The 27,805-nt window shown below is 31.9% G+C and overlaps 1 protein-coding gene across 1 annotated transcript in view; it reads left to right on the top strand.

The window, feature by feature from the left end:
• Window positions 1-27,805, top strand: part of eva1aa (eva-1 homolog A, regulator of programmed cell death a) — a 67,825-nt gene that overhangs the window by 5,276 nt on the left and 34,744 nt on the right. Inside the window, exons 2-4 of the mRNA XM_073816613.1 lie at window positions 16,221-16,438; window positions 18,979-19,102; window positions 21,977-22,129. Of these exons, the coding sequence (XP_073672714.1) occupies window positions 16,221-16,438; window positions 18,979-19,102; window positions 21,977-22,129 (495 nt within the window). The remainder of the gene's footprint in view (window positions 1-16,220; window positions 16,439-18,978; window positions 19,103-21,976; window positions 22,130-27,805) is intronic.

The raw sequence follows: 27,805 nt of genomic DNA, 5'->3' as shown, positions 1-27,805 counted from the left end.
CGTGCGGGAATAAATTCTCAGAGTTTTGCGGGTGTGACATACATATTGCGGGAGCGGGCGGGAGTGTAACACACACGTTGTGGGAGTGGGTGGTAATGGTCAGAAATTCGGCGGGAGCGGGATGAAGAAAACAGTCCCGCGCAGGGCTCTAGTATATAGTTTTTATTAATTTGTATTTCAGTTTCAGCTATTTTACTAGTAAGTTAAACTTTTTCTTAAATATGATATTTAGTTAAGTAAATTACAGTGATAGTAATCTGACATAACTATCTGAAATATTTTTTAAATATATTTTATTTTATTTCATTTAAGTTAATGTTTATTTTATTTAAAAATGCTTTTTTAAGTTTTACTTTAATTTTTTACAGCTTTCAGTAATATTTTGTATAGTTTTATATTTTTTATCTATTTATTTTATTAATATTTTATATTTATTTTCTTTTTTTAATTTTTGTTAAAGTTTTAGTAATTTTGATGTGTGTTCTTGCCATTTATAGTGTTTTTTGTTATATATATATATATATATATATATATATATATATATAAACTGTAATATATATGATATATATACATGTGTATATATATATATATATATATATATATATATATATATATATATATATTATTCTAAACTGTAATAAAACATTATCACAGTTTATTCACTATGGTTTAGATAATATGACAAGAAGTCAAAAGTTAAACTGTCAGAACAAATTCATCTTGATCAGATATGGACTGTCTGTGAACGTGTAAAAATTTTTTGGCAAATGTGATGATTTTATTAATCACAAGACTTTTTCTTCTTTATAAATTCATCTGTTACCAAACTCTGATGACTGTAGTCACATTATGAGTCTAATCTCACTCCGTCTCCTTGCGTCCCATTACTGCCAAGATGGAAAAAAATGGCTGTCGGAAGAGAGTAAATGCTTGAAATCAGAGCGAGTTTAGCTGAGGTGAGAGGCGCTCTAATAACCTCTAAAATCCAGAAAGCCAGGAGGTTAGAGAAGTGTGTGTGTGTGTGTGTGTGTGTGTGTGTGTGTGTGTGTGTGTGTGTGTGTGTGTGTGTGTGTGTGTGTGTGTGTGTGTGTGTGTGTGTGTGTGTGTGTGTGTGTGTGTGTGTGTGTGTTTTCTCAGAGACTTTGTTCCGGAGGTGGAACTTGAAACCGCTGCCTTCTGTTTGTAGAAAAGACCCCCTTCCCCAAACTCCAAGACCCTATTTCCCATCCCAACCCCTCTCTCTCACACACATGCTTTTCTTTCCTGCTCTGTTAATTAGTGGTGTTTGCTAAATCAACCATAACTATTACTATTGTTCATATATAGGTTTTGATTTATGACTTTGGAGTAATTGAAACAAACCTCAAAGCTTTAAACCATGCTGTGTGAGAATGATTCCTTAAAGGAGAAGTTCACTTCCAGAACAAAAATTTACAGATTGTTTACTCACCCCCTTGCCATGCCATGTTCATGTCTTTCTTTCTTCAGTCGATAAGAAATTATGTTTTTTGAGGAAAACATTTCAGGATTTCTCTCCATATAGAGGACTTCTATGGTGCCTGTGAGTTTGAACTTCCAAAATGCAGTTTTAATGCAGCTTCAAAGGGCTCTAAACGATCCCAGCCAAGGAAGAAAGGTGAAATCTACTGAAACGATCGGTCATTTTCTAAACAAATTGACAATTTATATACTTTTTAACCTCAAATGCTCGTCTTTATAGCTTTGCGTCAAAACTGTGTATTCCAGTTCAAGACAGTTAGGGTACGTCAAAAAACTCCCATCTCATTTTCTTTAAAATCGCCCTACATCGCTGCTGAAGTACTGACCCAGTGTTTACAAAGTGAACGTGCAAAGAAGGTCAAATGCCATTTAGTTCAAACTCACAGGCACCATAGAAGTCCACTATATGGAGAGAAATCCTGAAATGTTTCCCTCAAAAAACATAATTTGTTTATGACTGAAGAAGGAAAGACATGAACATCTTGGATGACAAGGGGGAAGTGAACTTCTCCTTTAAATCATGTGTCTCGTTGAGGAGAGGTGTGCTGTAAAACAAGTGAAAAACCTGAGATGTACATTGAAGGAGGAACAAAACCGAAATTATTCGACCAAGTAAGCCGAATAATTCATAACAAACAATGATGTGACGCGATCAAATAGAGGCGAGCACTAATGCAGCAAACATGTCGGCAGTGTGGAAGCATTTAAAACTGTCCGAGAAAGACCAACACAAGCACCAACAGCAAGAGACTGTTTAGTATCGCATCGCATGTCTTCCATGAGAAGAGAAAGGGCTGGTTGTTGCTGATTACAGTATGATGATTGAAATCGCGAAATGGCCTTAAACCATTAGTAAATAAACTACAGAACGTTATGTTGTCTAATACACGCACAAATTGTATTTATTCTGACAGCGCTGCAGAAGCTCCTTAGTCAGGGTTCAAAGTCCAAAGCGCCAGGAAAATCTGCGTAATGAGAATCATTCATAAATCTGCTGCTGTCAGCAAAAAGTAGTACTGAGGTCTTCGCCAAAATAAAAGTTAACATTCATAAATGTTAGCATTGTAATTTTACTGTTGTTCTGTAAAAAGTAAGACAAAAATAATGATACCAATCATTACAAAATTTCTATTAATACATTTATTATAACATACTTTTTCTTTACTCAGCAAGGCTGCATTTATTTATACATTAAAAAACATGCCTGATTCAAGAAGGGAGTCTTAAAAATGGCCAAATAATTTTATTTTACTAACTTATTCATTTTAAGTTAAATTGTGCTTTGTTGGTATTCTATAATGTCTACTAGAATGTTAACAATGTTCAGTGTTAAGTAGGGCTGTCCCCGACTATGAATTTTCATAGTCGAATCAGAATTTTCGAATCTTTCTATAGTCGACCGATAGTCGAATCATCTAGGCCTATGTGTGTGTGTGTGTGTGTGTGTGAATGGGTTGGGAGGGGCACGACACTATAGTCAGCAGGAGGGTAAAACAGTTTTTATTTTATTTTACACACTGCACACAGCAACAACTTTTAATAAAGCGACCAAAACTGCCTGCCAACTGACAGATGAACTTATTTAGGTTTAAATAAAAACACAGAACGCGTCTTTTAGTTCTAAAAACGTGAGGCGCACAGCACTGCCTTTTTTGCTAAGCAACGACCGAAACAGCTGTCCTGTCAGTCAAATCAAAGGATTATAGCGCGAACGCTCTAAAATCTTAGTTTTTTGCTGTTAAGTAAACTGTCATATTAGCAGAAACCCTAAATAATACAGCTCCTGGTTACCCACGATAGACACCAAAGGTTTCTCCTCCATTTCTTGCAGTCTCCGGACTTTTTAAGCAACGGTAAACTTTCGCCATCACAACAGAAGGCCCGCCTCTCCATTCATTCGATAAGCCTTTTTCACAAAAATCGGAAATTACGTCAGTGCAGGGTAAAGTCAGTTCCGCTACAGGTCTACGCCTATTATATTAATATGCTCTTGTCTCAAATAATGCATTTTACCTTTTCTGGTTTGTCTGTTTTTCAAGTTGTTGTTATATAATCAACAAATAAACAACATTTTTACTTGTTTGTGATTTATATGCACACTAGGACCGCTGACTCCTCAATATAATATGCGCAACATAGCGCCAGCTATAGTTTCTGTTCTCAATCTCTGGTATATTTAAGCTATTTTCTCAATTTACTCAGTCATTTCCCTCGAATCACTACATCATGGTAAATTATGACAGCATTTGACAGCCTTTATATCCAAATGCACATTTTCCCAAGATTAAATTAAACGATTCTGTGTCCGGATGATGCCTAAACTCAATACAGCAACGTAATCCAGATCCAAAAGGAATAAAGCCATTAATTGTCTTGTTTAGTATTATGTTATTTTATTATGTATATCCCTGGGCACATTATGCAAGGTACATTTACACCGTAAAATGAATAATGCAAAGGAGAGCAAGTAGTAAATACAATATTACTTTAATAATAATAGCAACATTAATAATAGCGAAAAAAACTGACGTGAAGAGTCATAATGCACAGCCAGGACCAAACAGACAGAACGGCAAAACTCAAAACTGTACTGTATTATAAGTGCTATCATTCATAATTAAATAAACATAGTCTTTGTGATGACCAGAAGCTGACACAAAGTTTTTGAAAAAATGTTTGCTATTTTTAGAGTAAAATCCCGGTATATATCATAGTATCATAGTATCTATTTTGTAAAAATAGACTTAGATTCCCGAACTTACGCATGTTAAGTACAGCTGCTGCTGTCACCGGAAAAACTTTTACCCTGCGAGCGCCAATCCGGAAGCCAGAAACACGGAAGTGTGAAAAAGGCTAATTGGACAGTGGAAAAGAACGCGAATGACGTTGGGCGTTTTTCCGCTCAGAGTTGATTTTTTCTCAGAGCGCTCCTGCAAAAACGCGAGGCGCGGGGGGCGCATAAACAGAGCGCAGAACGCTCACTGCCAACAGAAAACCATTCAAAAGAGGCGCCTCCAATTGCAAAAACGCATTCGGTGTGATCGCCGCCTAATCCCTGCCGTCAAGAAGGTCCGCATCTCATCATGGATCAGGGCAAGTGAAAATTAAATCTGTCACAGGGGTGGTTAGATTTATTCACAAACACGTTAAAAATATTTATTGAACGCTTCTTTCTTTTCACTTTTGTTTTTACTGCATTATCATAATCAAAGGCTGTATATAACGTAATATAACCGTACAAAACCAGTAGTTCTGTGTGCAATTAGACATTGAGCACCCCCATATTGCCAAAATGGTATGATGCTCGTTTCACCCGCGAAGATTCGACTGTGAGATCGGTGGTCGAATCAGGCTCCGCATATCGATGCATCGAATCTTCGACTATTCGGGGACAGCCCTAGTGTTAAGTAAATATTTTTAAATTGCTGTTTTGTAATTGATTTTTTTTTTTTTTTGAACAGCAAGATAAAACTGTAAAAAGCACATTTTGGCTATGTAATTTATGCAATGGTGAAAAAAACTGGCAAAATACATAGAGGGGGAAAAACGGCTTCGGACAAGAATTTTTATTTCGGTGCATCCCTACTTTCTAGAGTGGCTTTGACCAGTCAGCAGTCACTCAGAAACCATCTAGAACACCACCCCAGTGTAGAAACCATATAGAAACCTCATAGCAATGTGCTGGCGGTAAACACCCAAAATCTTTCAGCACTAGGCAGTGGGTTTTGCTCAGGTGTGCACCACGCACATTTTCTTTGGAAAATGAAAATGTCTAGTTTTGATAATTGTCTTGCGCAGACAGACACATACCGTATGTTGTGGAGGAGCACTTTATCAAAACACCTCACACACACACACACACACACACACACACACACACACATACAGAGCGTCAGGTGAGTTGTGTCTGTGCAGATCCTGTGGTTGGGTTGTTATGTCTATGGCAGAACGCTGTGTGTGTGTGTGTGTGTGTGTGTGTGTGTGTGTGTGTGTGTGTGTGGTCCAGGTATTCTCTACATTATGGGGATACAAGGATAGTAATACTGGTAAATGTTGACATTTTTGTGCCCAATGAGAAAAACGGCTTGTAAATCATAAAGAGTTAAGTTTTCGAAAATCTAAAATTGCGGAAACTTTTGTGTGAGAGGAAGCTTTAAGGGTAGCGTTATGAAATACGCCTATGAAAAGTTCTTATAAAACATGGAAACCTGTGTGTGTGTGTGTGTGTGTGTGTGTGTGTGTGTGTGTGTGTTATATCAGCACCTCAAAGCCCTGAGGGGAAATTAAAATAAGACTGAATACGACAAGTGTTGATGTGTAGCAAATAGGTTATAAAGCTCAGATCATCTGATTTTGGAAGAATTTGATAAGAGACTTTTGATTGCAAGGATCTTGGCCAACCTGAGCACAGTTGTGAGAGCTCTTCCTGAAACATATAATGATATAAGTGACCCTGGACCACAAAACAGGCATAAGGGTCCATTTTTTTTTTAAAATAAATAAGCTTTCCATTATTGTATGGTTTGTTAGGATAGGACAATATTTGGCTGAGATTTACTCTACTATTACAACTATTTGAAAATCTGAAATCTGAGGGTGCAAAAAATCTAAATACTGCGAAAATCGCCTTTAAAAATGTCCAAATGAAGTTCTTAGCAATGCATATTACTAATTAAAAATTAAGTTTTGATATATTTACAGTAGGAAATTTACTTAAATATATCTTCATGGAACATGATCTTTACTTAATATCCTGATTTTTGACTTCATTTTTTATCATTTATAGTTTAACTTTAGTTACTTTAAATGAACATGAGTTCATTTACAGTAGTAACCTTTGTACTACGTCAAAACATTTTTTTTTATTTCACACATAAATTTTCAGCACCAGTTCAATCAGATGATAAAATGACTTTGCAAAAATAGTTTGTTCAAAAGTCATGACGGTTATGACTTCACAAGTGTAAAAGGTACATGTGTATCACCAAAACTACTGGAACAACCTGTTTTAGGACGTTCTGGTCTTTGTTATTCTGCTGAACATCAAATCCAATGAATTAGAGACATAAGAAGACATTTCATTAAAGGATACACTCTTAAAAATAAAGGTGCTTTAAAAGGTTCTTCACAGCGATACTATAGAAGAACCATTTTTGGCTCCACAATGAACCATTCAGTCAAACGTTCTTTTAAAGAACCATCTCTTTCTTACCTTTTTATAATCTGAAGAACCTTCTTTCGCCACAAAGAACCTTTTGCGAAACAGAAAGGTTCTACAGATGTTAAAGGTCCTTTATGGAACGTCCAAGATGTAGGTGACTTTGTTTCTTCAGTAGAACACAAACAAAGATTGTTAACTCAAACCGTTGCAGTCTATTAGTCATATAATGGCAGTGGATGGGCACCAAATCTTTGACAGTAAAAAAAACATACACTGTAAAAAGTTTTCACCAGTTTCAACTTAAAAACTTAAGTTTAGCAGCTGCCTTAAAATGTTAAGTTAAATCAACAATAAACTACTATTCCAACAACTATTAATCTATTACTTAAATGTGACCCAGGACCACAAAACCAGTCATAAGTGTCAATTTTTCAAATTTTCATTCAGTAATTTTCATTTAAACTACTTTTATTGTATTAAGTTAAAATGACTTGTAGTTTTAAGCTGATTTAACTTAAAAACTTAAGGCAGCTGTTGAACTTAGATTTTTAAGTTAAATCTGGTGAAAACTTTTTACAGTGTACACAGACAAAACCAAATTAAACCCTGCGGCTCGTGACGATACATTGAGGTCTTAAGACACGAAACGATCGGTCTGTGCAAAAAACTGAACAGTATTTATATCATTATTTACCTCTGATCCACCGCAACAGCTGGCATGTGACACGTCAAACTAAAAGATTACGTCTCCTTGTGCGAACTCATCCGGGAGTGTTGACTTTTCACCGACTACATTGCCTGAGCACGTTTAATTTGGTTTTGTCTGTGTATGTTTTTTTTACTGTCAAAGATTTGGTGCCCATTGACTGGCATTATATGACTGACAGACTGCAACAGTTTGAGTAAAAAATCTTTGTTTGTGTTCTACTGAAGAAACAAAGTCACCTACATCTTGGATGGTAAGCAGATAAACATCCATTTTTCATTTTTGGGTGAACTATCCCTTTAAAAAAAACATATTTTAAAGAAAGTTGGTAAAAATACAGTGCTGGTTCCCAATGAAACCCTGGAATCAAAATATATTTTTGTGTTAGGCTAAACAAAAAAAGTCTTACAGGTTTGAAAAGACATAAATTAACATAACTGATGACCGAATTTTCATTCAGTAATTTATATTATGGGCGAACTGTCCCTTTAAGGTTGATTTCACCCAAAAAATACAAATCATCATTTACTATTCCAACAACTATTAATCTATTACTTATATGTGACCCAGGACCACAAAACCAGTCATAAGTGTCAATTTTTCAAAATTGAGATTTGTACATAAACCGAAAGATGAATAAATAAGCTTTCCATTGGTGTTTGGTTTGTTAGGATAGGACAATATTTGGCCTGAGATACAACTATTTGAAAATCTGGAATCTGAGGGTGCAGAAAAATCTAAATATGGAGAAAATCACCTTTAAAGTTGTCCAAATGAAGTTCTTAGCAATGCACATTACTAATCAAATTAAGTTTGAATATATTTACAGTAGAAAATGTACAAAATATCTTTAAGGAACATGATCTTAATATCTTGAAAAATGATTTTGGCATAAAAGAAAAAACGATAATTTTGACCCATACAGTGTATTTTTGGCTATTACTACAAATATACTCGTGCTACTTAAGATTGGTTTTGTGGTCCAGGGTCACATATTAGAGTGAATCAATAACAACAGAATTTTTAAATTATTTTTGTGAACTTTTCCTTGAAAATGCTCAGATCTAATCCCCTTCAGCTGATCTGAGTGTTTAATTCATTAGCAGCTACTAATCTCTATTGTAGTGCCATGTTGACACTCTCTCCGCACACACACACACACACACACACACACACACACTGTAGTGTATTTCCTGTTCTCTGAGGTCACATGAGGTCATTCCGAGGTTAATGACAGTTTTTAAACTTAATCATCTACTTCTTTTGAGCTTTGATGTGACCGCTGTCCATTTATTTGCACAGTGTTTTCCCCGCGAGCGTTTGCCGTGTGGTTTAGGGTGTGTTTGTGCTTCCTGATGGATAAAGAGCTTCTCCGCACAGCTGCGTTCGGGTTTTGAGGGAATTCCTCCTCAATGTCTCATCTCTCGTGTTAAACTCCGCTCTATAATTTTCCGAAAATATCACCAGCGGCAGTAAAGGCGCTTTAGTGCCGCTCCAGTGAATCAAAGCTAAAGACTTTATGAGGATTAAAAACGATTAGCCGCACCACTTTGGCACTTACACTGCTGCTCAAAAGTTTGGGATCAGTAAGACTTGTAATGCTTTTTAAACAAGTCTCTTATGCTCATCAAGGCTGCAATTATATGTTCAAAAATACTGAAAAAAAACAGTAATATTGAAAAATGTTATTACAATATAAAATAATGATTTTGTTTTAAATTTACTTTAAAATATAATTTCTTCCTGTGATGCAAAGCTGAATTTTCATCAGCTGTTACTCCACTCTTAAGGGTCACATGATCCTTCAGAAATCATTCTTATATACTACATTTTTAATAGAGTTATCAATGTTCGTTGATGAATAACAAGTTAAAAAGAACAGCGTTTATTCAAAATATAAATCTTTTCTAACAATGTAAATCTATGCTGTCACTTTTTATTAATTTAACACATCCTTGGTAAATAAAAGTATTAATTGCTTTCAAAAAAAGAAAGAATAAAAATGTACTGACCCCTAACTCTTAAGACAGTAGTGTATGTTGTTAGAAAACCTTTCTGTTTTAAATAAATGCTGTTCTTTTTAACCTTTTATTGATCAAAGAATCCTGAAAAAAGTATCACAGGTTCTAAAACAATATTAAGCAGCACAACTGTTTTCAACATTGATAATGAATCTAAATATTAAAATGATTTCTGAAGGATCATGTGACACTGAAGACTGAAGTAATGATGCTGAAAATGTAGCTTTGTATCGCAGGAATAAATTGCATTTTATAATATATTCACATAGAAAACAGTTATTTTAAATTGAAATAATATTTCACAATATTACAGTTTTTTCAGTATTTTCGATCAAATAAATGCAGCCTTGATGAGCATAAGAAACATCTTCAAAAACCATTAGAAATCTTACTGATCCCAAACTTTTGAGCAGCAGTGTAAATGCACTTTTTAATTCAAATGTTTCTTTTATTACGCATTATTTGATCAGACTTTCAAAAAACATTTTTGCATGAAATTTGAAATATTTTTGAGATAAAAAAAATTACGCAGCACAACTGTTTTCAACATTGTTAATAATCAGAAATGTTTCTTGAGCAGCAAAGCAGCATTTTAGAATGATTTCTGAAGGATCATGTGACACTGAAGACTGAAGTAATGATGCTGAAAATGTAGCTTTGTATCACAGGAATTAATTACGTTTTAATATATATTTAAACTGAAAACAGTTATTTTAAATGGAAATAATATTTCACAGTATTACATTTTTTTTCAGTATTTTTGTTCAAATAAATGCAGTCTTGATGAGCCTTGACATCTTTAAAAACAATTAAAAATCTTACTGATCCCAAGCTTTTGAGAAACAGTGTAAATGCACTTTTTAATTCAAATGTTTCTTTCTTCACTCATTATTTGATCAGACTTTCAAAATACATTTTTGCATGAAATTTATTTTGAGATTAAAAAAATGAAGCAGCACAACTGTTTTCAACATTCATAATAATCAGAATAATCAGCATATCAGAATGATTTCTGAAGGATCATGTGACAGAAGACTGAAGTCATGATGCTGAAAATGTAGCTTTGTATCGCAGGAAAAGATTGCATTTTATAATATATTCACATAGAAAACAGTTATTTTAAATTGAAATAATATTTCACAATATTAATTTTTTTTCAGTATTTTTGATCAAATAAATGCAGCCTTGATGAGCCTTGACATCTTTAAAAACAATTAAAAATCTTACTGATCCCAAGCTTTTGAGAAACAGTGTAAATGCACTTTTTAATTGAACTGTTCTTTCATCACTCATTATTTGATCAGACTTCCAAAAAGACATTTTTGCAAAAAATTTGAAATATTTTTGAGATTAAAAAAATTAAGCAGCAGGACTGTTTTCAATGTTGATAATGATCAGAAATGTTTCTTGAGCAGCAAAGCAGCATATTAGAATGATTTCTGAAGGATCACGTGACACTGAAGACTGGAGTAATGATGCTGAAAATTCTCATTTGCATTACAGGAATAAATTACATTTTACAATATATTCAAATAGAATACACTTATTTTAAATTGTAATAATATTTCACAATTTTACAAATCTGGATCTGATCAAATTAATGCAGCCTAGGTGAAATAACCTTACTGACGTCAAACCTTTGTTTATATACTGTATATGGTGAATTTCTGAGTGTAGTTTCCACTCCTGGTGAATGTTAAATGTTCAGAGAGTGAGATATGCAGGACACACACAGACAGACAGCTCACCTTTCACAAATAACACTGAACAGCGATCAGACAGACTGCTGGATTGTGTGTGAGGCTGCGTGTGTGTGCATGTGTCGCTGTGTTTATTGTGTTTTGCTTCACGTTACTCTGCAGACGTGTGGAATTCAGCCGTCATCCCTCTCCACCAATCACAGCGCGGCATCATTTAAACAGGGGGAAACTCCAGCGCATCTAACACACACACGGCCTGTTTTGTGTCTTCTCTTACTGACCATCTCTCATCCGGTTCTTGTGTTTTAGGGCACTGGGAGGTGGTAAATTACCCCCTTTTTACCCCCTCAGATCACATGACTGAGCACATGACATGTCACTTCCACTTTTTCCGCTTCATCCCCTTTTTAGGCTCTGTTCTGACTGGCTTTCTCTAGCACTGCACTCTTAAAAATAAAGGTGCTTCACGATGCCATAGTAGAACCTTTCTTGTCTAAATGGTTCCATAAAGAACCTTTAACATCTGAAGAACCTTACTGTTTCACAAAAGTTTCTTTGTGGCGAAAGAAGGTTCTTCAGATTATAAAAAGGTAAGAAAGAGATGGTTCTTTAAAGAACCTTTGACTGATTGGTTCTTTGTGGAACCAAAAATGGTTCTTCTATGGCATCGCTTGAAGAACCTTTTAAAGCACCTTTATTTTTAAGAGTGTACCTTGCTTTTCATACCAAAATTTGCAGTATACAAAGTGTAACTCTGTATCCTACAGCAATGCAATGCACTCAACTTGACCTAGATTTATTTCCACTGTGATTTGTAACATCCTCTTGACTCATTATTTGACAAAAGATGGATTAAATGCAATTATTTATAAAGGCTGAACAACAACTGAATAATTATAATAACTGGGTGCCACCCAATTCTAAAAATAGGCAGTGTCAGTTTTGTTATGACTATTAAATATTTGCAATAACTAAATTAAAGCTGAAATGAGATGAAATAAAAACTTTAACTTGAACAATTTGGACTTGATGATTAATAGCCTTTGCAACTATGTGAAATAAAATAAGTTGACTTTCAAATACTAAAATACTACTAAAAATACTGCAATAAAAAAGTTTACTTCGAAAAACTAAAATACAACGAAAAATTATGAAATAAAATAAGTGAAATAAAATAAGTTCACTTTGAAATAAATACTACTAATAATACTGAAATAAAATAAGTTTACTTCAAAGTACTAAAATATTGCTAAAAATACTCACATAAAATAAGTGAAATAAAATAAGTTTACTTTAAAATGCTAAAATACTACTAAAAATACAAAAATAAAATAAGTGAAATAAAATGTTTACTTAAAAATACTAAAATACTACTAAAATACTAAAATAAAATGTTTACTTTAAAATAGTAAAATACTACTAAAAATACTGAAATAAAATAAGTTCACTTCGAAATACTAAAATACTACTAAAAATACCGAAATAAAATAAGTTTACTTCGAAATACTAAAATACTACTAAAAATACCGAAATAAAATAGGTTTACTTCGAAGTACTAAAATATTGCTAAAAATACTCACATAAAATAAGTGAAATAAAATAAGTTTACTTTAAAATGCTAAAATACTACTAAAAATACAAAAATAAAATAAGTGAAATAAAATGTTTACTTAAAAATACTAAAATACTACTAAAATAAAATGTTTACTTTAAAATACTAAAATACTACTAAAAATACTGAAATAAAATAAGTTCACTTCGAAATACTAAAATACTACTAAAAATACCGAAATAAAATAGGTTTACTTCGAAATACTAAAATACTACTAAAAATACTGAAATAAAATAAGTTTACTTCAAAATACTAAAATACAGCGAAAAATGCATAAATAAAATAAAAGAAATAAAATAAGTTTACTTCAAAATAAATACTATTAAAATACTGAAATAAAAAAAGTGAAATAAAATAAGTTTACTTTGAAATGCTAAAATACTGCTAAAAATAATAAAATAAGTGAAATAAAATGTTTACTTCAAAATACTAAAATGCTACTAAAAATACTGAAATAAAATAACTGAAATAAAATAATTTATTTTCAAATACTAAAATAGTACAAAAAATACTGAAATTAAATAAAATAAGTTAAATAAATAATTTTACTTTCGAAATACTAAAATACTACTTGAAAATACTAAAATAAAATTTAAATAAATAAATTTACTTCGAATTACCAAAATACAAATAAAAATACTGAAATGAAAGAAGTTTACTTTAAATATTAAAATATTACTAAAAATACTGAAATACTATAGTACTAAAATTATTAAATATAAACTGAAATAACTTAAAAATAAATAGAAATATAAAAAGGAATAAAAAAAAAGGACAAAAGTACTAAAAGGAATGTAAAATGAAAACTATAAATATAAAAATACTGCTAAATACTAAATACTACTAAAATAAGACTGGGCAGTATTCTGTTTATACTATACTATTTAATTTTAACAAAATTTATGAAATAAAATATGTTCATGTTAAAGTACTAAAATTATTCATACTAAAGATAAACTTAAATAAATATAAATTAAAGCTAAAGAAAAACTGCTAAAACCTAAATTTAAAAAGATAAACAAAAGCTATATACTTTTATTTATACTAGCTATTCCAGTGTTTAGAATGGAATACTATAGAGTATGGCTTACTGCAATACTTTATAAACTTTATCAATAGTATGCACCATGCTAAACATTTCAAACTGTAGTATTCAATGATGATAAACGCTGTTTAATTGACTAAGTATGCTATTTCAAGCTCATTCTTTCCAGACTGATATCATGTTCCCTGCAGCAGTGGCTCTCTATCTGTCTGTTTTGACCTGGTTTTATTCTGGTCTTCTGTTTATTGTATTGCGATCAGGTAAAGCTCCACCTGAGCTGCTTTAATGCGCTTCATATTAATGTGATTGCAGGCCTGAAGGCCGCTCTCTGATTGGAGATCGTGCGCAGGTGTTGTCTGTCATTTGAGCCGTGATTGGTGAAAGGAGCTGTCAATCAGCGGCTGGAATGTTGGCTTCTGTCCGAGAACAATAGCAGGAGGGATTGTGTTCGGAAAGCCTAAAGCTCTCGGAGGAATCCCGAGTGGATTGTACAGCATTCCTTTCATGAAGCAGGAGAACAGGCCTTCTGTATTACACGATTATTTCATTATTTATTCATCTGGAGCACAACGTTATGAATGCATTCGAGTTGCTTTGTGTGACATTTATCTGAGGCTGATTACGACACATTAAACACAAAGGTGACCATGTTTATTTAACGCAATGCAACTTTATTACGCTTTTCAAAGCACTTTTTCTTCTTAAGCTGACATTTATGATTAGCATCTCTGTTTGAAATTAACCCAGTGAATTTTTGGACTTTATCACTGTGACATCACATGATAAAGTTAGGATTGCAATTTATATATCACAGAAATAAATCTCATTATTCAGACTATTTTCTCATAAATTCTGAGTATATTTCGGACAATTCAAATTTTTTGTTTGTGATTCTGAGCAGATTGTGGAAGCCCGTTTTCACCACTGAACAAAAAACTTTTTTATCTTTTTGTTCAGATCTGAGAAATAAAGTCAGAATTGTGAGATATAAACTTGCAATTCTGTGAACATATCAGTCTTTTTTTCTCCTCAGAACTGGACTTTATAACTCGCAATTGAGTTTATCTGACAATTCTGAGAAAATTGCACATAACGCACAATTGCGAGTTCTAAAATTGAGAATTGCAAGAAAAAAGTTTGAATTGTGAGTTTATATCTCGTAATTTTAACCATATTTCTCACAATTGTGAGTTTATAACGCACAATTCTGACTTTTTATATTTATCATTTCTGATTTTAGAACTCGCAATTGTACGTTTATATCTCACAGTTCTGAGAAAAAAGTCAGAAATGTGAGATAAAAAGTCGCAATTACCTTTTCTATTTTTTATTTAGTGGCGGAAACAGGCTTCCATAGCATACTGTATTTAACATTTCTGTAAATAAAAAAAAATTATGAGATATAAACTCAGAATGGCAAGAAAACTTTAAGTTTCCAACATAATAATAAATCTACATATTAGAATGATTTCTGAAGGATCATGTGACACTGAATACTAGAGTAATGATGCTGAAAATTCAGCATTGCTTCACAGTAATAAATTATATTTTAAAGTATGTTAAAATACAAAACCACTTTTTTAAATTGCAATAATATTTTACAATATGACTGTTTTTTTGGTAACACTTTACAATAAGGTTCATTAGTTAAACATTAGTTAATGTATTAACTAACATGAACTAACCATGAACAATACATTTATTACTGTATTTAATAATCTTTGTTAACATTAGTTAACGGAAATACAGTTGTTCATTGTTTGTTCATGTTAGTTCACACTGCATTAACTAATGTTAACAAAATTTTAATAATGTATTAGTAAATGATTAATAAATGCTGTATAACTGCAGTTCATTATTAGTTCATGTTAACTAATGTGGTTAATTAATGTTAACTAATGAACCTTATTGTAAAGTGTTACCGTTTTTTTCTGTATTTTTAATCAAATAAATGCAGCATTGACAAGCAGAAAAGACTTCTTGGAAAAACATAAAAAATCATACCGATCCCAATCTTTTGAACAGCAGTGTATGTAGAAATGTATAGTATGTTCTCATTTTGATAGCTTACGTTTTTAAGCTTTTGGTGGTCCGATCCCTGCAGGTCTGGACTGGTTGTGTGTATATTGAGGTCATGTTTAGTGCTTTGTGTGTGTGGGTTTCTATTATTCCTTTGGCAAACAGGGCTGACATCACTCACTCAGCACGGAAACGAGTGTGTGAATCGCCTCTTTCCGTTGTGGAGTTGACCTGCCACCATAAAACACTTTCTTTCCTGCAGCTGCATAAACAGAAAGTGAAAACATACTCTGGTTTTTTCTGCCCCTCATATTGAATCGTTTAATATACACCTTAGCAACCACATAGCAACGCATATGATTGACAGACAAACCATTTTCTTTTGAATTTGCAAAGAAGATGTGGACGTCTGTGGATGGATGATCTTATTGATGTGTGTTTTTCTTTCTATGGAAGGTTATCTGTCGCGTGTTCTGAGGAATTACACTGAACAGGCGTGTGACGGAGAATTCCTGACTGTCCGCTGCCCGCCCAGAACCTCCATCACCGTCCAATCGGCTTTCTACGGCAGATCAGACCCCGCCCACTCACCTCAGTGTCCGACCACTTATAGCAGTGCTAGAACAAGCTCAGTGGATGACGTCACTTCCTGTCATGTGTCTACATCCTTGCAGGTAAATAGTGATATAAAAAATTACATTTTTACACCGTCCAGTCAATTCCAGTGTTAATTTAGAACTATTTTTTATATTTTAGTTTTCATGTTAAGTTAAGTTTAAGTTTAAGTAATGTTATTTGCTTTTATTGTTGTATTTGTTTTATATTTGTTTTATTTTTTTTTATTTTTTTATTTTAGTTAAAGTTAGTAATTTTGTTATGTGATTTTGTTGGCCGTGTACTTTTTATATTTCTATTTATGTTTAATACAGTTTTAGAGTTAGTAATTTTGTTATGTGCTTTTGTCATTTTATTATTTTTTTATTATTTGTTCTTTTTAGCTTTCATTTATTTTTTATTTCAGATTTCAAGTTTTAGTCATTTTGTTTTGTGCTTTTGTCATTTTATTAGTTTTTTTTAGCTTGTATTTATTTTATATTAAAATTTTTGTTTTAATCATTTTGTTTTGTGCTTTTGTCATTTTATTAGGTATTTTTATTTTATTTTTTGTATTTTAGTTTTTATGTTTTAGTCATTTTGTTTTGTGCGTTTATGTTTTTGTCATTTTGTTCATTTTTTAATATATTTTTTTTAGCTTTCTTTTATTTTTTGTTTCAGTTTTCAAGTTTCAGTCATTTTATTTTGTCATTTTATTAGTTTTTTTTTTACATTTTTATTTAGCTTTAATTTATTTATTTTATTTCAGTTTTTATGTTTTAGTCATTGTGTTTTGTGCTTTTGTCATTTTATTAGTTTTTTTTACATTTTTATTTAGCTTTAATTTATTTTTTTATTTCAGTTTTTGTTTTAGTCATTGTGTTTTGTGCTTTTGTCATTTTATTTAATTTTTTTAGATTTCTGTTTAGCGTTTGTTTATTTTTTATTTCAGTTTTTATGTTTTAGTAATTTTTTTGTGCTTTTGTCATTTTATTAGTTTTTTTACATTTTTATTTAGCTTTAATTTATTTTTTATTTCAGTTTTTAAGTTTTAGTCATTGTGTTTTGTGCTTTTGTCATTTTATTAGTTTTTTTACATTTTTATTTAGCTTTAATTTATTTTTTATTTCAGTTTTTATGTTTTAGTCATTGTGTTTTGTGCTTTTGTCATTTTATTAGTTTTTTTACATTTTTATTTAGCTTTAATTTATTTTTTTATTTCAGTTTTTGTTTTAGTCATTGTGTTTTGTGCTTTTGTCATTTTATTTAATTTTTTTAGATTTCTGTTTAGCGTTTGTTTATTTTTTATTTCAGTTTTTATGTTTTAGTAATTTTTTTGTGCTTTTGTCATTTTATTAGTTTTTTTACATTTTTATTTAGCTTTAATTTATTTTTTATTTCAGTTTTTAAGTTTTAGTCATTGTGTTTTGTGCTTTTGTCATTTTATAAAAAATTTTAGATTTCTGTTTACCTTTTATTTTATTTTTATTTTTTTCAGTTTTTATGTTTTAGTCATTGTGTTTTGTGCTTTTGTCATTTTATTCATTTTTTTAGATTTCTGTTTAGCTTTTATTTATTTTTTTATTTCAGTTTTTATGTTTTAGTCATTTTATTATTTATGTTTTAACGTATTTTATTTAGCTTTCATTTTTTTATGTTTTAGTCATTTTGTTTCGTGCTATTGCTGTTTTATTCATTTTTTATGTTTCTGTTTAGCTTTCATTTATTTTTTATTTCAGTTTTTATGTTTTAGTCATTTTGTTTTGTGCTTTTGTCATTTTATTAAGTATTTTTCAACATTTGTATTCAGCTTCCATTTATTTTTGCATTTCAGCTTTTATGTTTTATTAATTTTGTTTTTGTGCGTTTGTCATTTTATTGGTTATTATTTTTACATTTTTATTTAGCTTCCATTTATTTTTTTTTACTTCAGTTTTAAATTGTTACTAAATTATTTGGAGCTTTTTTATTTTAGTTTTAATTTAGGCTCTATTTCTTTTTTAGATTTTCTTATTTTCAAAGTTTTTATTTATTTATTTTTTTTTAATAAATGAAAGTGGTTTTTAGTATTTTAATTTTAGTTAACAATAACAAAACTAATTCCAGAGCAATTCAATTCGAGTTTACTTGTATAGTGCTTTTCACAATACAAATGTATCAAATTTTTCCTAAATTTTTTTTATCGCACATTTTTGTGTCATTCAGAAATACACCACATTAAAGAAGAAAGAGGGTTTCATGTTGACTTTAGTAGATGGAAAGTTCTCCATATATTTCATTATGTGTGTGTCACAGTATTATATCATAATGCGGCTGTATTTTGTTTTTGTGCGTTAAATATGTTTAGTATCCAGACGTAGTTAATGAAGGTGTATGTGACTCTGATTTACGTGGCAGCAGCTCTTTTGAAGTGCGTCGTCTCTGACAGCAAACACACGCGTGATTTACGCTTGCACGCTTGCTAAAACCACACGCATGTAGAGCACTGTGTGCTGGAGTAAAATTACACTCTCTTGTGTTTTTCTGCCTGGAGGGAAGGAATCTACTGGGGGGGGGGAAATGAAAGGCGTGGAATGTATGTACCTGAATGAAAACGTGCTGTCTGTCTGTCTCTCTGCAGAAGATGCTGGATGAATGCGAGGACAGGAGGAGATGTCAGGTTCTCGTCAACAGTCGTTTGTTCGGGACGGACCCCTGTCCCAGCGTCAGCAAATACCTCAGTGTGCGCTACAAGTGCAGGCCGAGTGAGTCTCACACAAACACACTTCATTTCTCCTCCATCGCTTGTTTTCAGCAGGTTATTGTGTTCTGGAAGCTGAGCAGAGAGAAATCTGTCCACTTCTGTCCTTCCTCTCATGCAGGTCTGGAAAATAAAGCTCTGCACCTTGGTTACGGTTCGCTGTGTCTGTTTAATCTCTATGGCTGCACACACAGGCTCATTTTAAAGTCGAGCTGAAATGAAAAAGGACTTTTATTTTCTTTGTTAATGATATCACCAAGTCCCCAAATGCCATATCACTCATGATAAAAATGAATAAGATAAGACGTCCTGCACAGTGTTGTTTTAGTATCACTTACATACTGTTATGTTTTTTTATGTTTTGAATAGGGCCGGGACTTTAACGCGTTAATTTAGATTAATTAATTACACAAAAATAACGCGTTAAATTTTTTTAACGCATTTTAATCGCACTAAGTTTTGCACCGCGGAACGTTTCTCACTGGATGAGATTAGGCGGACCGATTATTCTGGAGCACAAACTAGCGTTCAGACATGCCAAAGACGTCCGTCCTAAATAGTATTGTATGTCCCAAATCGTAGTATGTTTAAAAAGTATTCCAAAGATTCCCGGATGGTCTACTACTTAACGATCAATGCACACTTTTAACTGCTAATATTGCCCGCAACACACTGCGCCGTGAACGAGGATTCGATTAGAACTACAAACACGCATAAAAAGTGTTAAAAAACTACAAACATGGAGGATATACGCGACCAACGGACAGGTAGAGAAAGGGGTTTGAGTGATAAATAATCAGTGTGTAACCTGATAAAAAACTATTTTTTAAATGTTATCCGCATTATATTCCATGTGCAGCAACTTTTATAATGATAGGTTTGGTCATTAACGTTTAAATGCATAATTAAGCAAAGCAAACACAAGAGCAGAGTTCTCGGAATGAAAGACTCGTTAAAGAACGTGCCTCTTGCTACATTTAATGGCAATATTGTACTGGTCTGGTGGACTTGGTTGAACAAAAATAAGCAATATTTTGTTGCTTAAGCTTATGTATTCAGTCATTATTCAATGGTATACTAAAAATCCATGTAAAATTCTTAATTCTCACTGTTCTCAGGTCAAATATTTACATGCGATTAAAATGCGATTAATTACGATTAATTAATTACAAAGCCTCTAATTAATTAGATTAAATTTTTTAATCGAGTCCCGGCCCTAGTTTTGAATTGTTTTCCATTTCCATTTCCATTTTAGTAATCGTTTTAGTAATTTTGTTGTGTGCTTTTTGATTAATTATTTTTTATATGGCTATACATTTTTGATTATTTCTGACTCTGGTCCACAAAACCAGTTTTAAATAGCACGGTTATGTTTGTAGCAGTGGCCAAAAATACATGGCATGCCAAAAATCATTAGGATATTAAGTAAAGATCATGTTCCATGAACATATTTCCTAGATTTCCCACCATAAATATATCAAATCTTCATTTTTAACTAGTAATATGCATTGCTAAAAACTTAATTTGGACAACTTTAAAGGCGATTTTCTCAATATTTAGATTTTTTGCACCCTCAGATTCTAGATTTTCAGATAGTTGTATTTCAGCCAAATATTGTCCTAACATCAATGGAAAGTTTATTTATTCAGCTTTTAGATGATGTATAAATCTTGATTTAAAAAAAAAAAGTACCCTTATCACTGGTTTTGTGATCCAGGGTCACATTTGTCAGTTTTATTTTATCTAGTTATTGGGTTTTTTATTTAGCATTTGTTAATATTTTATTTAGATTTATTTTATTTATTTCAGTTTTGAGGCTAGTCATTTTGCTATGTGCTCTTGTCATTATATTATTTTTTATTTATTATTTACTTTATTTGTTTAATTAAATTTCAGTTTTTAAGTTTAGTAATTTTGTTATGTGCTTTTTTTTGTATTTCTAGTCATCTAATTATTTTTTTTATTTCAGTTTTTTAGGTTAGTCATTTTGTTATGTGCTTTTGTCATTCTTTTATTTTTATTTATTTTTATTTCAGATTTTAAGGTTAGAAATGTTATCTATTTTGTCATTTTGTTAATTGTTGTATTCCTGTTTAGCTTTCATTTATTAAGTTTTTGTCATTTTCTTTTGTGCTTTTGACATTTTTATTAGTTATTGTTTTTATAAATATTTCTGTTTAGCTTTCATTTATTTTTATTTCAGTTTTAAAATGTTGGTAGTTTTGTTTGGTGCTTTTGTCATTGTATTAGTTTGTTATTATTAATTATTATAAGTTATTTATTATTATTAGTTTTATATTTCTTTTTAGCTGTAATTAATTTTTTATTTCAGTTTTAAAATTATAGTAATTTTGTGTTTTTGTCATTTTATTAGATTTTATTTTTTAAATATTTATTTTTAGCTGTTTTTCAGTGTTTAAATGAGTTGTTTTGTTGTTTCATTTTATTAATTTTTAAACAATTTTTAAATTGTATTGTTTTTATTTATTTCAGTTTTAGTTATTTTTCTACTTAAAGTAAATGAAAATAAGAAATGTCTTATTTTGTTTTTTTATTTTATTTTTTAACATTTAATGTTTAGTTAACTTATAAATTAACTTTAAATTACATTTAATTACAAATTTATTTAAATTGAACTTTTTTTATTAATTTAAATTTTATTTAAGCATGTTACAATACTGTTCTTACTGTATTTTTGATCAAATAAATGCAGTTTGCAAAACATCCAAAAATCTTAATGATTTGTGTATTTGATCAAAAAAAAAGTAAAAACAGCGATTTTGTGAAATATATTAAAATAACTTTTATTTGATCTATTTTAACAGTAAAAAGGGTTGTGGACAGTGTTTAATGATGTCTGTGTGTTTTCTCTGTCTAGGTGAGTATAAGAGTAAAGTGGTGTGTGAAGGCGAGCGCTTGCGGTTGGGCTGTAAGACGGGGATGCAAATCGCGGTTTATTCAGCCATGTTTGGCCGCACACAGCAGGGATCGCTGGAGTGTCCTCCACACCACCAGAGAGCTCCGTCTGTCGGTAAGAGCTCAGACTCATTACTCATTTTCACTGGGTTCTGCTGTGAATCAATGACAATTGTTAAGTTTACACTATAAACACCTCGTAAGATTTATTTTTTTGCAAACTCAACTGAACTTGATCATTTCACAGGATGTTTGAGTTTATAACCTCACATCACAGTCTGTCCTTATATATTAACTACCTCTTATGCAATTACTCAAACGTCTTCAACAAACACACATACTCAGACAGATCCAACAGCACCTGTGTAAATGTGAAGGACATCACATGATGTCAGGTGTTTGGTTTCACCGTTTCATTTCTCCTGTTTCTACATGTTTGTGTTTGTATCGTGTGTGTGTGTGTGTGTAGAATATGACGCCGTCGGTCCGTCTCAGTGTTACCAATCCAGCATCAAAGCTGAAAACAGTGTGCTTTTGTGGCTGTTTTGTGGCTTGGGTGTGTGTATCTGAAGGGTTCTGCTCTGCCAGGAACAAGCTTGAATTCAAGGAAACTTCTGGGATGTGTGGGAGGAAATTCGGTCACTCTCTTTTTGTCTTGAGATGAGCAGCAGCTAATCTCATCTCCTCTTACACTCCTGGAGGCTGTGAGTGTGTGTGTTCATCTCAATTCACTGCACACCCACACGGTTGAGATGGACACGTCTGGCTCCAGGTCGACTCTTTTCTTGAGTGTTTGTGATGTGGTTAGTGTTGTTTTTATGGGTGTGTTACAGTAAATCTGTTTTGTTACTAGATAAAGAGGTTGAGACCTGCATGTACACCTTTTAGTCACAGGTTGGCTGTTCTGATTGGCTGTTATAGTGTCGTGCGAGGCATTTTCACTTTCAGTGTGAAGAGATGGATTGGTTTGTTGAATTACACCAGATTAGGCACAAAAGAGACTTTATTCTTAGGTGAGGCTGTTATTATAGGCCAAGTTATTATATTATAGTGTTATTATAATATTCAGCATCAATATACAGTATATCAAGTCTGATAGTTTTTTCCCTTTTCTTTGCTAGGCAAAATGCAGCAATAAATAAGATCGTTTTGTGTAAATGTGTGTTTCTGTGAGAGTGTGTGTGTGTGTGTGTGTGTGTGGGCATGTTTTTGTGACATATCAGGACACAAATGTGTGTAATAACATGGGTATGACATAGGTATTACAAGGAGAGGGTGACTTATGAGGACATTGCCCATGTCCCCACTTTTCAAAAGGCTTATAAATCATACAGAATATGTTTTTTTGAGAATGTAAAGATATGCACAGTCTCCTGTGAGGGCTAGGTTTAGGTGTAGGGAAGGTGTAGGGTGATAGAAAGTACGGTTTGTACAGTATAAAAACCATTACGCCTATGGAATGTCCTCACAATTCACAAAAACAAACATGTGTGTGTGTGTGTGTGTGTGTGTGTGTGTGTGTTTCTGTGTGAGTGTGTGAGTGTGTGTGTGTGTGTGTGTGTGTGTGTGTGTGTGTGTGTGTGTGTGTGTGTTTGTTTTTGTGACATATCAGGACACAAATTTGTGTAATAACATGGGTATGACATAGGTATTACAAGGAGAGGGTGACTTATGAGGACATTGCCCATGTCCCCACTTTTCAAAAGGCTTATAAATCATACAGAATACGTTTTTTTGAGAATGTAAAGATATGCACAGTCTCCTGTGAGGGCTAGGTTTAGGTGTAGGGAAGGTGTAGGGTGATAGCAAATATCGTTTGTACAGTATAAAAACCATTACGTCTATGGAATGTCCCCACAATTCACAAAAACAAACATGTGTGTGTGTGTGTGTGTGTGTGTGTGTGTGTGTGTGTGTGTGTGAGAGAGAGAGAGAGAGAGAGAGAGAGAGAGAGTGTTTAAGAGTATGTGAGACTGTGAATTTGTGTTTGAGAGTGTAAGAGTGTTTGAGAATGAGTGTGAGATTGTGAGTGTGCGAGAGTGTTTGAGAGAATGTGAGAGTGAGTGTGAGAGTGTGTGAGTGTAAGTGTGAGAAGGAGTATGAGATTGAGAGAGTGTGTGAGAGTGAGAGAGTGTGATAGTGTTTGAGAGAGTGTGTGAGATTATCTGAGAGAGTGTGTTTGAAAGTGTGAGTGTGAGAGGGAGTATTGTTTGAGAGTGTGCAAGAGTGTTTGAGAGAGTGTGTGCATATGAGAGTGTTTTAGAGTATGTGACTGAGTTTGTGTGTTTGAGAGTGTGAGAGTGTGTAAGAATGAGTGTGAGATTGTGTGAGTGCGAGAGTGTTTAAGAGAGTGTGTGAGATTTTGTGAGTGTGTTTGAGAGAGAGAGTGTGTGTGTGTGTGTGTGTGTGTGTGTGTGTGTGTGTGTGTGTGTGTGTGTGTGTGTGTGTGTGTGTGTGTGTGTGTGTGTGTGTGTGTGTGTGTGTGTGTGTGTGTACCTGGTATTCATCACGTTGTGGGGACCAAATGTCCCCACAAGGATAGGAATACCAGTAGATTTTGACCTTGTGGGGACATTTCTCAGGTCCCCATGAGGAAACAGGTTTATAAATCATGCACAATGAGTTTTTTTGATGAAGTAAAAGTATGCACAATCTCCTGTGAGGGCTAGGTTTAGGTGTAGGGTAGGTGTAGGGCGATAGAAAGTACGGTTTGTACAGTATAAAAACCATTACGCCTATGGAATGTCCCCATAAAACATGTAAACCCAACATGTGTGTGTGTGTGTGTGTGTGTGTGTGTGTGTGTGTGTGTGTGTGTGTGTGTGTGAGTGTGTGAGAGTAAGAGAAAACGACACCCTCTTAAGCAGTGCTTGACTAATCACCCTGACACCAGACATAATGACGAGGTTAATGGGTCTGTTTTTCTCTCTAGACGTCCCGTCAGGTAAAGACTGTGAGCGTTTCCCCAGAAGCTGCTCGAGAACCTCCATCTGTGAGAGTTAAAGGTCATTAAAGCCATTAAAACCGAATCAATCAGAACTTAAAGACTCTTAGACTTTAAAAACATTCAAAACACATTTGATTTTGAGTGAAGCAGAAATTATTTTTTTGTTATACATAAGAATTTGATTGGAACATGACAAGTGAGCTGTGATATTACTGGTTAATAATTTTTCACCATCATTTATTTGATCAAAAATACAGTAAAAACTGTAATATTCTGAAATATTTTTACAATTTCAAATAACTGTTTTCTATTTTGATATATTTTAAAATGTAATTTATTTCTGTGATGCAAAGCTGAGTTTTCAGCATCATTACTGCAGTCTTCAGTGTCACATGATCCTTCTGAACTCATTCTAATATGCTGATTTGCTGCTCATAAAACAAAATCAGTGTTGAATGTTGAATGCAACATAACAGATACACAAAGTGTACATACTCCATGTGTTTCTGTACAGATCCCACGCCTTATATTTACCCCATACAGAGCTGTAAACTCAGATTTGTCTGTGATGGAGGACTGAAAGTGACCCCGGGGTTTTTCTCTCACGTGGATCCAGTTTCTGGACGCGCTCAACCAGAACTACAGTATATCTCCAGTGCAGCATCAGAACAACCTTTTATATCCGTGAAGATCCGGTCCGTCATCAGCGTGAGACAGGCGATGTGTCCCAGCGGCCCAATAAATAGTTCCATCAGAGATCTAGCTGGTTATGGCGTTCATAAATCAGATCTCTATCAGCGAGCGGCTCTCTGTTTACTAACACAACTCGGTGACCTTTCACCTCTGACATTTGTTCAGGCCATTAGTCGTGAAGTGAAGACGTGTCTCCGCTCCTCAGATCTTCAGTGAGTGATGATTAGAGCTGAACTCATGCTTGGTGTTAATGGATCTGTAAATGTGCCGTTTCTCTCTCTGTGTGGGTGTTCTGTGTCACTTCTGCATTTCTGTCACTGGTTTTGGTCTCATTCTGACCCATTTAGACTCTCTTTATTAACCCCTAACTAGTGGACAGATGCGTTTTTAACCATTGAGGGGCTGTAGGTGATGAACTTTGACCTTTTCTCATAATCCCGTGTAACTGCTCTCTTTACACATTGTGTCATTGTGTTTATGAGCACAGATTACATCTAGAAAATCTACATTTTTATTATTATTTTAGGTGATGCAGACATTTTAATTCTAATTCAGTCTTTTAAAAAATCCACATAATTAAAGATTAGGAATTTAATTTATTTTCAAGTGCTCCAGACTGTTAAAAATAACAGTAAAAATAATTGTGTTTTTGAATTAAAAAAAAAAATATATATATATATATAAGTAGTTTATTTTAGTTTGAATTTATTCTTATACAAAATACTTTTAATTAATACAATTTTAAATAATTAATTAATTAAAATTTATATTTATATATACTTTTCAGATGATCCTGAAAGTTCAAATAAGTAAATTATATTAAAAAAAGTGTTTATTATTTAATAATTAAATAGATTGATTAAAAAGAATTTAATAATTATTAAGAAAATAAATATACATACAGTATGTATGTGTGTATATGTAATTATTTATTTATTTATTTATTTATAAAAGCTCCAGACTGTTAAAACATAATAGTAAATAGAATAGAGAATTTACTTAATACTAAAATTTATTCATTTTAATTTTTGATTAATTTTAGTTCAATTTTGAATCATTTTGTCAGGTGCCTTTTAATTAATTAAAATTAAGATTTATATATACTTTTCTAAGTGATCCAGAAAGTTAAAATAAATACTATATAAATAAATAAATAAAAATATGTGTTTATTATTAAATAAATAAAGAGATAAAAAATGTATTTATTATTAAAAAATGTATGTGTATTTAATTATTTATTTATTTATTTATTTATTTCCAAGCATTAAAAAATAATTATAAAAATAATTGTATAGTTAAAAAAATGTAAATTGTTTATTTTAATTAAAATTAATTCTAATAAAAAACTTTTAATAATTCCATTAAATAAATAAATTAATTAATAAATAAGTAAATTATACATATATACTATAATTTAGTAATTTACTAATACTAATTTAACAAATTTTGTCAAGTATTTTTTTAATGTTTCATGTTATATATATATATATATATATATATATATATATATATATATATATATATATATAAATAGTTTTAATTTGCGTTGTTTCATTTATAGTTTTATTTGAGTCAGTTTTATTATTTTTTATTATTTAGTTAGTAATTTTAGTTCTTTAAAAGTATGTCTCATTTTCTTATATTTAATTTATTTAATAATTATATTTTCATCTTATATTTATATTTTATTTTATTTCAATGAACAAAATAATTTTTTTAATAGTTTCATTTTTATTTTTAGTTAAAGATAGCAAAAGAAATTAAAGCAATAAAGAATAAATAAATAAAATATTTATTATTCAATAAATAAATAAACATGTTTATTTATTTATTTCCAAGTGCTCCAGACAGCATAGTATTTTTTTTTTAAATAAAAATAAAAAATTAAATAGCTATTTCATTCTAATGCAAAATACTTTTTAAAAATTTTAATACTTAAAGGAAACACAATATTGTTAATTATATATATTTTTTTACTTTTCTGTGAATTAAACATATTAGCTAGCAGTCTGTTAGTCTGTTATCCTCAGACGTCCCTTCACTGTCCGTCTACTTCATATTACACACCTTCTCCATCCTGCCAGCTCTAATCTGATTGGGCGACTTTGTGCAATTTCCTGAAGTAAAAGCATGATTAGTCCACTGGGAAAG

Source organism: Garra rufa, chromosome 13 (genome assembly GCF_049309525.1).
Source record: "Garra rufa chromosome 13, GarRuf1.0, whole genome shotgun sequence".
In the NCBI taxonomy this organism is placed as follows: domain Eukaryota; kingdom Metazoa; phylum Chordata; class Actinopteri; order Cypriniformes; family Cyprinidae; genus Garra; species Garra rufa.
Note: the sequence above shows the minus strand (reverse complement) of the source record. Positions and strands in the feature narration are given on the sequence as shown.